We start from the raw sequence: 14,345 nt of genomic DNA, 5'->3' as shown, positions 1-14,345 counted from the left end.
AAACATGCTAGCAACATGTTAATCATACTAAAACATGCTAGGAACATGGTAATCATGTTAGAAACATGCTAGCAGCATGCTAATCATGCTAGAAACATGTTAGCAACATACTAATCATGCTAGAAACATGTTAACAACATGCTAGAAACATGTTAATCATGCTAAAATGTTAGCAACAATCTAGAAAAATGCTAATCATGCTAAAAACATGGTAACAACATGTTAATCATGTTTTAAAAACATGCTAGCAACATGTTAATCATGTTAAAACATGCTAATCATGTTAGAAACATGGAAAAACATTTACGTTAGAAATAGGCTAATCATGCTAGAAACATGTTAACAACATGTTATGTTAAAACATGCTAACATGCTAGAAACATGCTGAAAACATGCTAATTATGTTAGAAACATGTTAGTTACATGCTAATCATACTAGAAACATGTTAACAACATGTTAATCATGCAAAAATTGTTAATATGTTGATCATGCTAAAAACATGTTATCAACATACTAATCATGTTAGAAACATTTTAACAACATGTTATTACACGGCTCTGTGGAATACTTGATTCTGATGGGTCAGTCGCGACATTCCGAGGTCTGTTAACAACCGTTAAAAGCTGATAACACAGGCTCATCCGGGTAACTGAAGTCGGCGCTGTACTCTTGCTAGGATCAGTTTTTCTTCGTGGAAGCGTTGCATTTGGTCAGTTAAATAAAATATTAAAACTAAATTCAATATTATGTGCATAATTATTTAATTATGTCATCCTGGTATCGCAGACTCGTTCTCTCGTTTCATACAAACGCAGCTGCTGCCATTTTGCGACGTTTGTTTTGTACATTGTAATGGATTATAATATATAACTAACAAACTGGTAAGAATGTAAAAATTTTTCGTCTTAAATCAATATCTTTTAACGCCATAATTATTTATGTGGTGAAATGTAGTGTAATAAATGGTTTGACTGCACCATATTTCTTAAATGTCTAGTTTGAACTTGCTGCTTGCTAGCAACTGCTGTATTCACGGAAGATTTGCATTCAAATATTTCAACTCAAATCAATATTTTGCGAACCGGAGACAACATGCTAGAAAAATGCTAATCATGCTGGAAACATGGTTAACAAGTTAACATATTAATCATGCTAAAAACATGTTAGCAACATACGAATCATGTTAGAAACATGTTAACAATATGTTAGCAACATTTTAATCATGCTAGCAATATGCTAATCATGCTAGAAACATGTTAGCAACATGTTAATCATACTAAAAAACACTAGCAACATGTTATAAACATGATATAAACAGGCAAATAATGCTAAACACATTATAAAAATGCTAATCATGCTAGAAACATGCTAGCAACATGTTAATCATACTAAAACATGCTAGGAACATGGTAATCATGTTAGAAACATGCTAGCAGCATGCTAATCATGCTAGAAACATGTTAGCAACATACTAATCATGCTAGAAACATGTTAACAACATGCTAACATGTTAACATCATGTTAGTCATTTCTAAAACATGTTAGCAACTTGTTAAATCATGTTAGCAATGTGTTAGATGTTTATAGCATGTTGCTAGCATGATTTATCTAATCGTTCTATCTAAACTTTCACACTTCAAGCTTTTACAACTGCTTCAAACTTTCAGGCTAGGCTTTCTCAAGCCAACTTCAAAGTTTGTTCACAAACTGCTTATCTAGTTGTTAACTAAAGTAAAATCATACAAAATGTACTCTGAATAAAATACATGTACACTGAAATAAAACAAAATATTAAAAAAAAAACTTATCAAATTAATTTATTTCAGCTACTTGCCAAGTCAACATTTTTCATTTTCATTTCATTTTCACAAGTGATGAAATAAATAACTAAAACTTCAAACTAAACAAACGAAAATTAATTAATAAAAATTTGTAAGTACCATATAGACATAAAAAACCAATTACAATTGACAAAAACACTAAAACAGAAAATTAATAAATAAATAGTAATTCCAAATATTAACAAAAACTCATAGTGCATCAATGGCACTAAAATAACACTGATCTGCAAATACAGTTTTTTAAAAATGTAATTTTAAAATCTACATATATTTCTAAATGTACAATAAAATTCCAGTGCACATGCAATACTTTTTTCCCAAGAAAACCCTTCTCCTTTGAGGTGTAAAGTCATACTCTTTAAAGTCAGATGGATTCTGATCAGCTGTCGATGTTTTTATGGTTCAGCAGCTGGAAAGAATCATTCTGAAAGTCAACGCGCTACAGAATAATGTTGGTAACCAAACAGTTGAACGCTAACCATTGACTTCCACAGTACGGAACAAAATACAGTGGACGTCAGTGGCAACTGTTTGGTTACCAACATTCTTCAAAATATCTTCTTTTGTGTTCAACAGAAACTCGTAGAGGTTTAGAATAACTTGAGGGTGAGTAAATGATGACAGAATTGTTATTTTTGGGTGAACTGTCCCTTTAATACTGATGCTTGCCAAAGCAACCCAGTTTTTGTGCTTGCTTACCTGTGGACCACCTGCTAGGAACTTCCCACTGGGCAGCAGGTGATAAATAGTCTTGTCATCCAGGTATTTGGCAGGGACGACGGCCTTTACAACCTTCTCCATCAGACTGTGACGTATATCTGCCAGCGTGATGTCAGGGCTGTGCTGAACTGAGATGACTAGAGTATGGACACGCAGAGGCTCCACGGCACCCATGTTATCACGGTACTCCACGGTCACCTGCACGCGTTAATAATTGAAGACATCAACATTATCTGCTGTGTTTGCCCTATTGGTTTACAGAGATAACTATATATATAAACACCTATCGTTTCAAAGAAACCTTTCACCTGTGTTTTTGAATCTGGAAGAATCCAAGGACAAACTCCAGTCTTAGAGAGCTCCTTCATTTTGGCATTGAGTTTGTGAGCTAGCAGGATGGTTAGCGGCATACACTCCTCTGTCTCATCAGTGGCGTAGCCAAACATCAAACCCTGTGGAGAAATATGACATAAATCATTCAACATAAATTATTTAAATTTGACACCATTACTTAAGATATATACAAAAGTGCTTTATCCAATATATATATATATATATATATTATAATGATATTATTATTGTTGTTGTTGTTATTAAATAGATAATATATATTTAATAATATTAAATATATATATATTATTATTAATTATTTACGGTCAATTTATTTGTTTACTGTTTTATGCTACTACTTGAATACTTTATATATTCATGATTTTAGATTCTATTCATAATGCATTTTTTAATTGTTTATTAAAAAAATAAAATCCAAATAAGCCAAATTAAATCATTATATCCCAAAACTGGGGACACGAATGTTATAATGGATGCTATTTCCCTGCCTAGAGTCACACAGCACTTCTATCATGCTTATAAATTTGCATATAAGTTTATTAGTAACGTCTTGACCTGATCTCCAGCACCGATGTCCTCCATGTCTCTGCCTTCAAACACACAGTCGCTGATCTCCGAGCACTGCGGCTGCAGAGACACCAGCACATTACACGTCTTGTAGTCAAAGCCTGGAGGGATCACATGAGAACAGCACTTTAAGATTTTAAAGGGGTGGTGGTTGCGATTTCACTTTTTTAATGTTAGTTAGTGTGTGATGTTGCTGTTTGAGCATAAACAATATCTGCAAAGTTACGAAGCTGAAAGTTCAATGCAAACAGAGATATCGTCTTTTAAAATTCTGGCAGTTTAATGCCTACAAAAACGGCTGATAGGAACTACAACGAGTTACTTCCCGGGTTCGTGACATCACAAACCCAGATAAACCCCGCCCTCGGGAAAAGGCAGCAAAGGGGGCGAGGCCATGCTGCGCTGCTTTAGAGAAGAGGAAGAGAAAACTAGAGGTGCACATAAAAACCTGTTCATATATGAATCGCGATTCTGTCTTCTAACGATTCTAATGGATTCACAAGTTTCAAAATCAATGTTCAAAAGCAGCGGTTCTTAATCCTGTTCCTCGCATCCACTGCTCGGCACACTCTCTGCATCTCTCTCTCTCTCTCTCTCTCTCTCTCATTCAGCTCAGCTCCAACAATGAACTGTTACAGTTATACACTTATTTTCACATAGCTATGAGAAGCGTTATACTTGGAAGTGCGTTCAGTTGCCGTACTGTATTAAAGCTTTAAACAGGATAAAACCGTATATTAAAAGCTAACATAAGCAGTAGCATTTACAACAGCGTATCTAAAAGTATGAGACAACAACAAACAAAAACACAGGCCTACCATTAAAAGCCTTGCTTGCACAGGTTCTGCATGATCCTCTTCAATAATATCCTCTGCTTCTCAATCGGGCTCAAATTGATAAGAAATATTAACGATGCCGTTGTTTACAATACAACCGGAGCACATGCCGCTGAGGTGAGGGGTGGGATGTTTAGACGCGCGCTAGAGGCGGTTTAGCCAATCACAACACACTGGGCTAGTTAACCAATCAGAGCCCATCGCCTATTTCTGAGGGCGGGGCTTCATAGAAACAGGAAAAGATCAGCCCGTTTCTCAGAGAAGGGACAGAGCTGTGTGGAATAAAGGTAAATTATGTGAAAAATAATGCGTTTTTAAAAAAACGAAGCATTAACATGTTAGACTGCATCCCATAAACACATACCCTGAAAAAGCTCCAGTCACGCTTAATAAGCAGCTAAATTGTCAAACTCTTTCCAGACATGAGTCCTACAGGCAAAGTGTGCTGCTTTATAGTGGCTGTTGAGGAGAGCGCTGGGTCCTTTACAGGCCTAGCCATCATGTCTCGCAGCCATCTGTCCCCTGTGGGGTGAGAGGCTGGGATTTGACCCTCTCAAGGAGCCCTTTTGTGGGGCCTGCCCGCAATTTAAACAGCCCTACAGCTGCTGCTGTATTTGAATGGCTGATCAGTTTGTCAACTGCATAACTTGATGCAAACCTTTTTCAAGAGAACAAGATTTTTCAAAACATCTATAAATAGTATAGCAAGGTAAAGCTAGAGGAAATAAAACTTGCTCAGCAACCCTTTGTGGTTTTACATTTTTGTGGGTTTCACACAAGATAAAATGGGAATTGGCACTTGAACATCACACAAAAAAGAGGAAATAGACTTGCTTGAATTTTGTAATTTAGCTTGCTTAAGACAAACTAAATTTATGAGCCAAATTAAAAGCAAGACTGCTAATTAACCTCCGCAAAGATTTCAATTAATTGCAAAGACCCTTAGGTTTCGGTACTGACGTAGTAGGAGGTGAAGTCAGCCAACCTCCCACACAAAACAAATTAAACTATAGCCTATCTGTGCAAAGATTTACATCGGCTAAACATTTCTGCACAACATTAACTGAATATTTCATGTTGGTGAACAGAGAGAGATTGTTCTGTCTAAAAGTCCACCAACACCAAACCTCCGATCTCCACAAACAGCTGAACCACTCTGCATCTGCATTGCATTAGTCCTCCTACATATCGCTAGATTTCGCATAGTACAACTCTGACTAACCAGGTGGTGAAGAGAATAACTTGCCAAAAAAAAGTTCATGCCAGCCACATTCAGTTACATGCATCATTTTGCCACTCCTTGACACGTGCTGAATAAACCCAGCAGGATTGTCCAGTCCGTTAATCTCAAGCTAACAGACAAACTCAAGTACAAACCCACACACACACACACACACAAACAGAACAGTTCACATTCCAAACCGGATGCGAGCACACCCCGCAATAAACAGGACGGACAATAAAGAGACAACAGAGTGCACTAAATAAATGCACTTAAACCTCACTGTCTGATGGGTGCAATTCACTCAGCAGTGAGGAAACAAAAGTGCACATGGTTTAGCAAGACACTTCCTAGAGTTCCAACACAAGTGTGTCCAGTTTCAAGAAACAAATTTACCAATAATGACATAGCAGCTGTACACTGGTTTAGACTTTTTTATGTATTTTTTTTTTTTTTTACATAATTTGTAAGTAGTAAATTTAAGAATATATATAGTAAAATAAATAAAGTTGTTACAGGATTAGAATACATGTAAAATAAAAGTAAACTAAAAGTTGGCTGTACCATAGAAGACCTTAATGGCTTTGCACAGGGCCTTGCGTATTTACAATGAACTGTTCCAATTATACACTTATTTTCACATAGCTACTGTATTAAAGCTTTAATCAGGATAAAGCCGTATATTAAAAGCTAACATAAGCAGTAGCATTTACAACAGCGTATCTAAAAGTATGAGACAACAACAAACAAAAACATAGGCCTACCATTAAAAGCCTTGCTTGCACAGGTTCTGCATGATCCTCTTCAGTAATATACTCTGCTTCTCAATCCGGCTCAAACTGATAAGAAATATTAACGACGCCGTTGTTTACAATACAACCGGAGCACATGCCGCTGAGGTGAGGGGCGGGACGTTTAGACGCGCGCTAGAGGCGGTTTAGCCAATCACAACACACTGGGCTAGTTAACCAATCAGAGCCCATCGCCTATTTCTGAGGGCGGGGCTTCATAGAAACAGGAAAAGATCAGCCCGTTTCTCAGAGAAGGGACAGAGCTGTGTGGAATAAAGGTAAATTATGTGAAAAATAATGCGTATTTTATTTATTTATTTTTTTAAACGAAGCATTAACACATGTTAGACTGCACCCCATAAACACAATCAAGCCTAGAAAAAACCCAGTGAACCACCCCTTTAATGCTTTTATCAAGCAAGAACGCATTCAACTGATCAAAAGTGACAGTAAAGATATTTATATTGCAACAAAAAAGTTCTATTTCGAATAAATGCTATTCGTTTGAACTTTCTATTCATCAAAGAAACCTAAAAAAAAAAAAAAAGTATCACGGTTTTCACAAAAATATGAAGCAGCACAACTGTTTTCAGCAGTGATAATAATCAGAAATGTCTCTTGAGCAGCAAATCAGCATATTATACTGATTTCTGAAGATCGTGAGACACTGAAGACTGGAGTAATGATGCTGAAAATACATTTACATGTTAAATATTTCATTATATGTGTGGGTGTGTTTGTGTATATAGATACCCTTTGATGAATCATCATATCCGATACTCTTGACAGTGTCTCTAACCACCTTCTGAAGGTCCACCACAGCCTTTGAAGTCACTTCACCACACAGAAGGATCATACCCGTCTTTGACACACACTCTGCTCCAGAAATGGGAAAATACTTCATGTTAAGATGTCATGCAAAGGAATGGCAATGTCTTAAAAGAAAATACACGCTGCCCAGCTAAACACCATTGAGTCTTAGATCCATGTTTGTAAAAGCTAGCATTTCTAAGTCAACAATGTCATTTATGAGCATCTGAAATATCATGGATGTCACTCATTGTGTACCACACGCCACTTTGGAGTCGGGGTCCTGTGCCAGGTAAGCATCCAGTACAGCATCACTGATCTGATCACACATTTTATCTGCCAGTAATAAAGACAGGAATTAAACTGCATTAGAGTCAATATTTCGTCCGAAGGTGTGATTTATTGATTGATTATTCATTGAGCGTTATCATTTCTGCTGCAATCACAGATCAAAACTGCGATGGTGATTCAAGGGCATGCACTATGGAGTCAATATAATGCCACATATACATGCAAAATAATAAAGTTTTGCAGAAGAAAAATAATAAAGTTTTGCAAAAGAAAAATAATAAAGTTTTGCAAAAGAAAATAACTTGACTCCATAATGTACAGACATGGATGTTTATCACCACAGTACAAGAAGCATTAATCACAATACATGCATTCAGCGTGCGACACTGCAACTGTAGTAAATAGTGAAATGCATATGATACAATGTTTCATATTTACCAGAATGTCCTTCTCCTACAGACTCGGATGTGAAAAGGAAAGTTTTTCCTGGTTTGCTATAACCAGAGGGATTCATGATGAATGCAGACTGGACAAAACTACAGCTTTATAACTGCAGCTACAGCTAAAACTAGTGTGTGACTTTAACAGCTAGTCTGAAGTATGAAGAACTTTAATGGGCGTGGCTTTAGCGTTAGTATCGACTTTAACCAATCACAAGCGACTCTTCCGCCAGACTAGGACATAAATAGAGACGACCTGTAAACGGCATAAACACTGTAAAAAAAGTAAAGTTAAAACTGTTTGGCGGATTTTCCAAGAGGAGCTTCGTGCTGGCTTGGTGCAGTTCTTAAAGCGGCCGCTAGAGGAAGCACAGCCGAGAGTCACTCGAAAGTAAGCGGATGTTATTATTATATACACATTAACTGTTACAAAATGAGGTGTGTGTGTGTGTGTGTGTGTGTGTTAGCAACCCTGACATTATCTCTTAAGTAGTCAGGTAAGATGCGAAATGTTTGAAAATAAATGCTTGCTCTATTTGAACCCCTCGTAATTTGCACAGCGGAACGGTGTGTTGTCACATGTTGCCTGTGACTTTTCTCAGCGCTGCTCAGAACAGACCAATCACAAGCGGCCGCGGTTACAGGAAACTGGCTTATTTGGTCAATTTATGAAGAGTGCTGGAACCCGTTTTTCTTTGTCTATAATGTAACAATCACTGCAAAAAAAAAAAATCTATGTAAAGGGTAATATCAGTTTTTAGTCAATACATGTCTCAAATAAAGCCCTGATGATTCAAACGCGTCTTAATGATGGATTCGGCTTGGTGAGCCTCTTAATAAGCGCCTCTTGGAGGAAGACATTGCCACATAAGGGGAAAATATTGCAATAAAGTCCTCCCCAATGTATAAGCACTGCCATAAACGCATAAAAAGCTCCTGCGTGGCACCTATATATACTGTTCTCTGAGCGTCAGGACATGATGAGCTCAGGCTCTGTGTGTGTAGACAGACTACATCTGACTAACAGCATTTGTATATCATATCATATTCATAATTATATGTGTCCAATAAATCCTTTTAGGATTGTAACTTTAGCCATTAGTTGTAAAACTAAACAATCACCGTTCTGTATTGCTACAATGCAAATGTAGATGCATACAGTACGTTTTCATATAAGCAATGAAATATATTTATATCCAATACTTTTATTCAATAAGGACACATTAAAGTAACCAGATTATTAGAATGATTTCTGAAGATCGTGTAACACTGAAGACTGGAGTCATGATGCTGAAAATACAGCTGCGCATCACAGCAATAAATTACAGTTTACAATATTATTTTAAATGATAATAATATTTCACAATATTACCATTTTTACTGTATCTGTGATGCAGTTGAAGACTAAGTAAGAGTAAGAATAAGTTTTTACTGTATTTGAGATGCAGTTGAAGACTAAGGAAGAGTAAGAGTAAGTTCTTACTGTATCTGTGATGCAGTTGGAGACTAAGTAAGAGTAAGAATAAGTTTTTACTGTATTTGAGATGCAGTTGAAGACTAAGGAAGAGTAAGAGTAAGTTCTTACTGTATCTGTGATGCAGTTGGAGACTAAGTAAGAGTAAGAATAAGTTTTTACTGTATTTGAGATGCAGTTGAAGACTAAGGAAGAGTAAGAGTAAGTTCTTACTGTATCTGTGATGCAGTTGGAGACTAAGTAAGAGTAAGAATAAGTTTTTACTGTATTTGAGATGCAGTTGAAGACTAAGGAAGAGTAAGAGTAAGTTCTTACTGTATCTGTGATGCAGTTGGAGACTAAGTAAGAGTAAGAATAAGTTTTTACTGTATTTGAGATGCAGTTGAAGACTAAGGAAGAGTAAGAGTAAGTTCTTACTGTATCTGTGATGCAGTTGGAGACTAAGTAAGAGTAAGAATAAGTTTTTACTGTATTTGAGATGCAGTTGAAGACTAAGGAAGAGTAAGAGTAAGTTCTTACTGTATCTGTGATGCAGTTGGAGACTAAGTAAGAGTAAGAATAAGTTTTTACTGTATTTGAGATGCAGTTGAAGACTAAGGAAGAGTAAGAGTAAGTTCTTACTGTATCTGTGATGCAGTTGGAGACTAAGTAAGAGTAAGAATAAGTTTTTACTGTATTTGAGATGCAGTTGAAGACTAAGGAAGAGTAAGAGTAAGTTCTTACTGTATCTGTGATGCAGTTGGAGACTAAGTAAGAGTAAGAATAAGTTTTTACTGTATTTGAGATGCAGTTGAAGACTAAGGAAGAGTAAGAGTAAGTTCTTACTGTATCTGTGATGCAGTTGGAGACTAAGTAAGAGTAAGAATAAGTTTTTACTGTATTTGAGATGCAGTTGAAGACTAAGGAAGAGTAAGAGTAAGTTCTTACTGTATCTGTGATGCAGTTGGAGACTAAGTAAGAGTAAGAATAAGTTTTTACTGTATTTGAGATGCAGTTGAAGACTAAGGAAGAGTAAGAGTAAGTTCTTACTGTATCTGTGATGCAGTTGGAGACTAAGTAAGAGTAAGAATAAGTTTTTACTGTATTTGAGATGCAGTTGAAGACTAAGGAAGAGTAAGAGTAAGTTCTTACTGTATCTGTGATGCAGTTGGAGACTAAGTAAGAGTAAGAATAAGTTTTTACTGTATTTGAGATGCAGTTGAAGACTAAGGAAGAGTAAGAGTAAGTTCTTACTGTATCTGTGATGCAGTTGGAGACTAAGTAAGAGTAAGAATAAGTTTTTACTGTATTTGAGATGCAGTTGAAGACTAAGGAAGAGTAAGAGTAAGTTCTTACTGTATCTGTGATGCAGTTGGAGACTAAGTAAGAGTAAGAATAAGTTTTTACTGTATTTGAGATGCAGTTGAAGACTAAGGAAGAGTAAGAGTAAGTTCTTACTGTATCTGTGATGCAGTTGGAGACTAAGTAAGAGTAAGAATAAGTTTTTACTGTATTTGAGATGCAGTTGAAGACTAAGGAAGAGTAAGAGTAAGTTCTTACTGTATCTGTGATGCAGTTGGAGACTAAGTAAGAGTAAGAATAAGTTTTTACTGTATTTGAGATGCAGTTGAAGACTAAGGAAGAGTAAGAGTAAGTTCTTACTGTATCTGTGATGCAGTTGGAGACTAAGTAAGAGTAAGAATAAGTTTTTACTGTATTTGAGATGCAGTTGAAGACTAAGGAAGAGTAAGAGTAAGTTCTTACTGTATCTGTGATGCAGTTGGAGACTAAGTAAGAGTAAGAATAAGTTTTTACTGTATTTGAGATGCAGTTGAAGACTAAGGAAGAGTAAGAGTAAGTTCTTACTGTATCTGTGATGCAGTTGGAGACTAAGTAAGAGTAAGAATAAGTTTTTACTGTATTTGAGATGCAGTTGAAGACTAAGGAAGAGTAAGAGTAAGTTCTTACTGTATCTGTGATGCAGTTGGAGACTAAGTAAGAGTAAGAATAAGTTTTTACTGTATTTGAGATGCAGTTGAAGACTAAGGAAGAGTAAGAGTAAGTTCTTACTGTATCTGTGATGCAGTTGGAGACTAAGTAAGAGTAAGAATAAGTTTTTACTGTATTTGAGATGCAGTTGAAGACTAAGGAAGAGTAAGAGTAAGTTCTTACTGTATCTGTGATGCAGTTGGAGACTAAGTAAGAGTAAGAATAAGTTTTTACTGTATTTGAGATGCAGTTGAAGACTAAGGAAGAGTAAGAGTAAGTTCTTACTGTATCTGTGATGCAGTTGGAGACTAAGTAAGAGTAAGAATAAGTTTTTACTGTATTTGAGATGCAGTTGAAGACTAAGGAAGAGTAAGAGTAAGTTCTTACTGTATCTGTGATGCAGTTGGAGACTAAGTAAGAGTAAGAATAAGTTTTTACTGTATTTGAGATGCAGTTGAAGACTAAGGAAGAGTAAGAGTAAGTTCTTACTGTATCTGTGATGCAGTTGGAGACTAAGTAAGAGTAAGAATAAGTTTTTACTGTATTTGAGATGCAGTTGAAGACTAAGGAAGAGTAAGAGTAAGTTCTTACTGTATCTGTGATGCAGTTGGAGACTAAGTAAGAGTAAGAATAAGTTTTTACTGTATTTGAGATGCAGTTGAAGACTAAGGAAGAGTAAGAGTAAGTTCTTACTGTATCTGTGATGCAGTTGGAGACTAAGTAAGAGTAAGAATAAGTTTTTACTGTATTTGAGATGCAGTTGAAGACTAAGGAAGAGTAAGAGTAAGTTCTTACTGTATCTGTGATGCAGTTGGAGACTAAGTAAGAGTAAGAATAAGTTTTTACTGTATTTGAGATGCAGTTGAAGACTAAGGAAGAGTAAGAGTAAGTTCTTACTGTATCTGTGATGCAGTTGGAGACTAAGTAAGAGTAAGAATAAGTTTTTACTGTATTTGAGATGCAGTTGAAGACTAAGGAAGAGTAAGAGTAAGTTCTTACTGTATCTGTGATGCAGTTGGAGACTAAGTAAGAGTAAGAATAAGTTTTTACTGTATTTGAGATGCAGTTGAAGACTAAGGAAGAGTAAGAGTAAGTTCTTACTGTATCTGTGATGCAGTTGGAGACTAAGTAAGAGTAAGAATAAGTTTTTACTGTATTTGAGATGCAGTTGAAGACTAAGGAAGAGTAAGAGTAAGTTCTTACTGTATCTGTGATGCAGTTGGAGACTAAGTAAGAGTAAGAATAAGTTTTTACTGTATTTGAGATGCAGTTGAAGACTAAGTAAGATTAAGAGTAAGTTTTTACTGTATTTGTGATGCAGTCTTGGTAAGTGTAAGAGACTTTCAAAACCACTAAATCTTATCGACCCCATTATCTCACAATATTCATACAATAGCACATTTGACAACTTATTTGTACATTGATTTTTCACGGTATGTTTTCTTTCTGTCATCCATAAGGTCTTCTTGATAGAGAACACAGCCGTTTACCACCTAATCATAAGTTAGTGAACAACATTATTACTTGTTTAATATTCAACAATGAAGTCGTCTGCTGAGGTTAAAATCCTGTGAAGTGATAATAAATCTATAAACAGCTGTAAATATAACCAACAGTGGTTCCTTAGATTGTTTAAGCCAGGAAAGCATAGGGCAAAGCATAACTGAAATGAAGGGAACACTGAAGCAGCTATACTGATAGACCATAAAGTATTTTCATCCGATGTTCTCCAGAGAAGTCATCAGATGATGCTATTTTGAATTTATAATCAATTTTAAAAAAAGACTCTGTAAAGAAAAAAAAAACAGCAGTTCTGATGTGCATTTCCCTAAAAATCATTTTAAAAACAGCCGTATACCATGCAACACCACCAGAGAAAAGAGTCCAGCAGCTCTTTGCACAGTGTCTAGTGTGAGCAGAGCACAGTGGCGGTGGGTTGGGCCGCTGTGAGGAGCCAGTAAGAAGTGTTGTGCTGGTTAATGTGCAATCTGTCTGGGAGGGGAAGCTCTGCTTGCAAATGAGTTCTCTAATGTTTCATCCTGTTCTTTTGTGCTTGTGCTGTAGCTCACGGGAATGAGACGTTTCCTCTAGAAATCATATCCTTCAAGAAATGGTTGCAAACTGAGCCTGAACTTTTGCAAACCCTCCGGCAGTCATAGTTGGTCATTTGAGGAAGTTTCACATACGTTTCAGAATGGTAAGTACACTAGAAAGCATGCGCTGTTTGTTAGTTAAATGTTTATTTAAATGCTTATTTGTTCAAGGCTTTGACCAGCCTGTTGAGATGATGTGCGTGTTCAAACACATACTGTAAAATATTATATTAAAGATGATTACCCAACACATGAAACTCAGTATGTCAGTGTTGTATAGTGGTAAACAGAATATGAGGACATTATCTGTTGAAGCTGACTTCATCTAGATCTTTGGACTCAGCTGAATATGACTGTCAGTCAGGAAGTTCGTGGTGAACATGAGAGGGAAATTGTGGCAGGATGGCACAGAAAAGCCTAATTTAAAATATTATTCAAAATATTATCCATCTATATTTTTATCTCTCTGTTCCTGTTTCTGTTTCTGTTTCTTTGTTTCTCTTTTGTTAAACCTACACTCTATCTAGATAGATAGAGACAGACAGACAGACAAATAGATAGATAGACAGACAGACAGATAGATAGACAGACAGACAAATAGACAGACAGACAGACAGACAGACAAATAGACAGACAGACAGACAGACAGACAAATAGACAGACAGACAGACAGACAGACAAATAGACAGACAGACAGACAGACAGAATAGATAGACAGATAGACAGATAGACAGACAGATAGATAGACAGACAGACAGACAAATAGATAGATAGATAGATAGACAGACAGACAGACATACAGACAAATAGACAGACAGATAGATAGACAGACAGACAAATAGATAGACAGACAGACAGACAAATAGATAGATAGATAGATAGACAGACAAATAGACAGACAGACAGACAAATAGACAGATAGACAAATAGACAGACAGAT

The 14,345-nt window shown here is 36.2% G+C and overlaps 2 protein-coding genes across 4 annotated transcripts in view; one reads left to right on the top strand and one right to left on the bottom strand.

Moving 5' to 3' along the window:
- mat2al (methionine adenosyltransferase II, alpha-like) overlaps positions 1-8,028 on the bottom strand; it is a 13,910-nt gene extending 5,882 nt beyond the window's left edge. The window contains exons 1-6 of the mRNA XM_016260305.1: positions 7,869-8,028; positions 7,398-7,475; positions 7,083-7,205; positions 3,469-3,581; positions 2,871-3,014; positions 2,542-2,760 (exon numbers count right to left, since the gene is read on the bottom strand). Coding sequence (XP_016115791.1) covers positions 2,542-2,760; positions 2,871-3,014; positions 3,469-3,581; positions 7,083-7,205; positions 7,398-7,475; positions 7,869-7,944 — 753 coding nt within the window. The 5' untranslated portion in view covers positions 7,945-8,028. The remainder of the gene's footprint in view (positions 1-2,541; positions 2,761-2,870; positions 3,015-3,468; positions 3,582-7,082; positions 7,206-7,397; positions 7,476-7,868) is intronic.
- Positions 8,029-8,143: 115 nt separating this feature from the next.
- Positions 8,144-14,345, top strand: part of LOC107573851 (vesicle-associated membrane protein 8-like) — a 7,439-nt gene continuing 1,237 nt past the window's right edge. The window contains exons 1-3 of one of the 3 annotated variants that reach the window (XM_016260304.1): positions 8,144-8,261; positions 12,773-12,815; positions 13,377-13,509. In XM_016260304.1, the coding sequence (XP_016115790.1) occupies positions 13,507-13,509 (3 nt within the window). In that variant the 5' untranslated portion in view covers positions 8,144-8,261; positions 12,773-12,815; positions 13,377-13,506. Of the gene's footprint in view, positions 8,262-12,772; positions 12,816-13,299; positions 13,510-14,345 lie in introns of those variants that run through there. The other 2 variants (XM_016260303.1, XM_016260302.1) reach the window with 2 other exon arrangements.

Source organism: Sinocyclocheilus grahami, unplaced genomic scaffold (genome assembly GCF_001515645.1).
Source record: "Sinocyclocheilus grahami isolate Dianchi unplaced genomic scaffold, SAMN03320097.WGS_v1.1 scaffold2049.1, whole genome shotgun sequence".
Lineage (NCBI taxonomy): Eukaryota > Metazoa > Chordata > Actinopteri > Cypriniformes > Cyprinidae > Sinocyclocheilus > Sinocyclocheilus grahami.
Note: the sequence above shows the minus strand (reverse complement) of the source record. Positions and strands in the feature narration are given on the sequence as shown.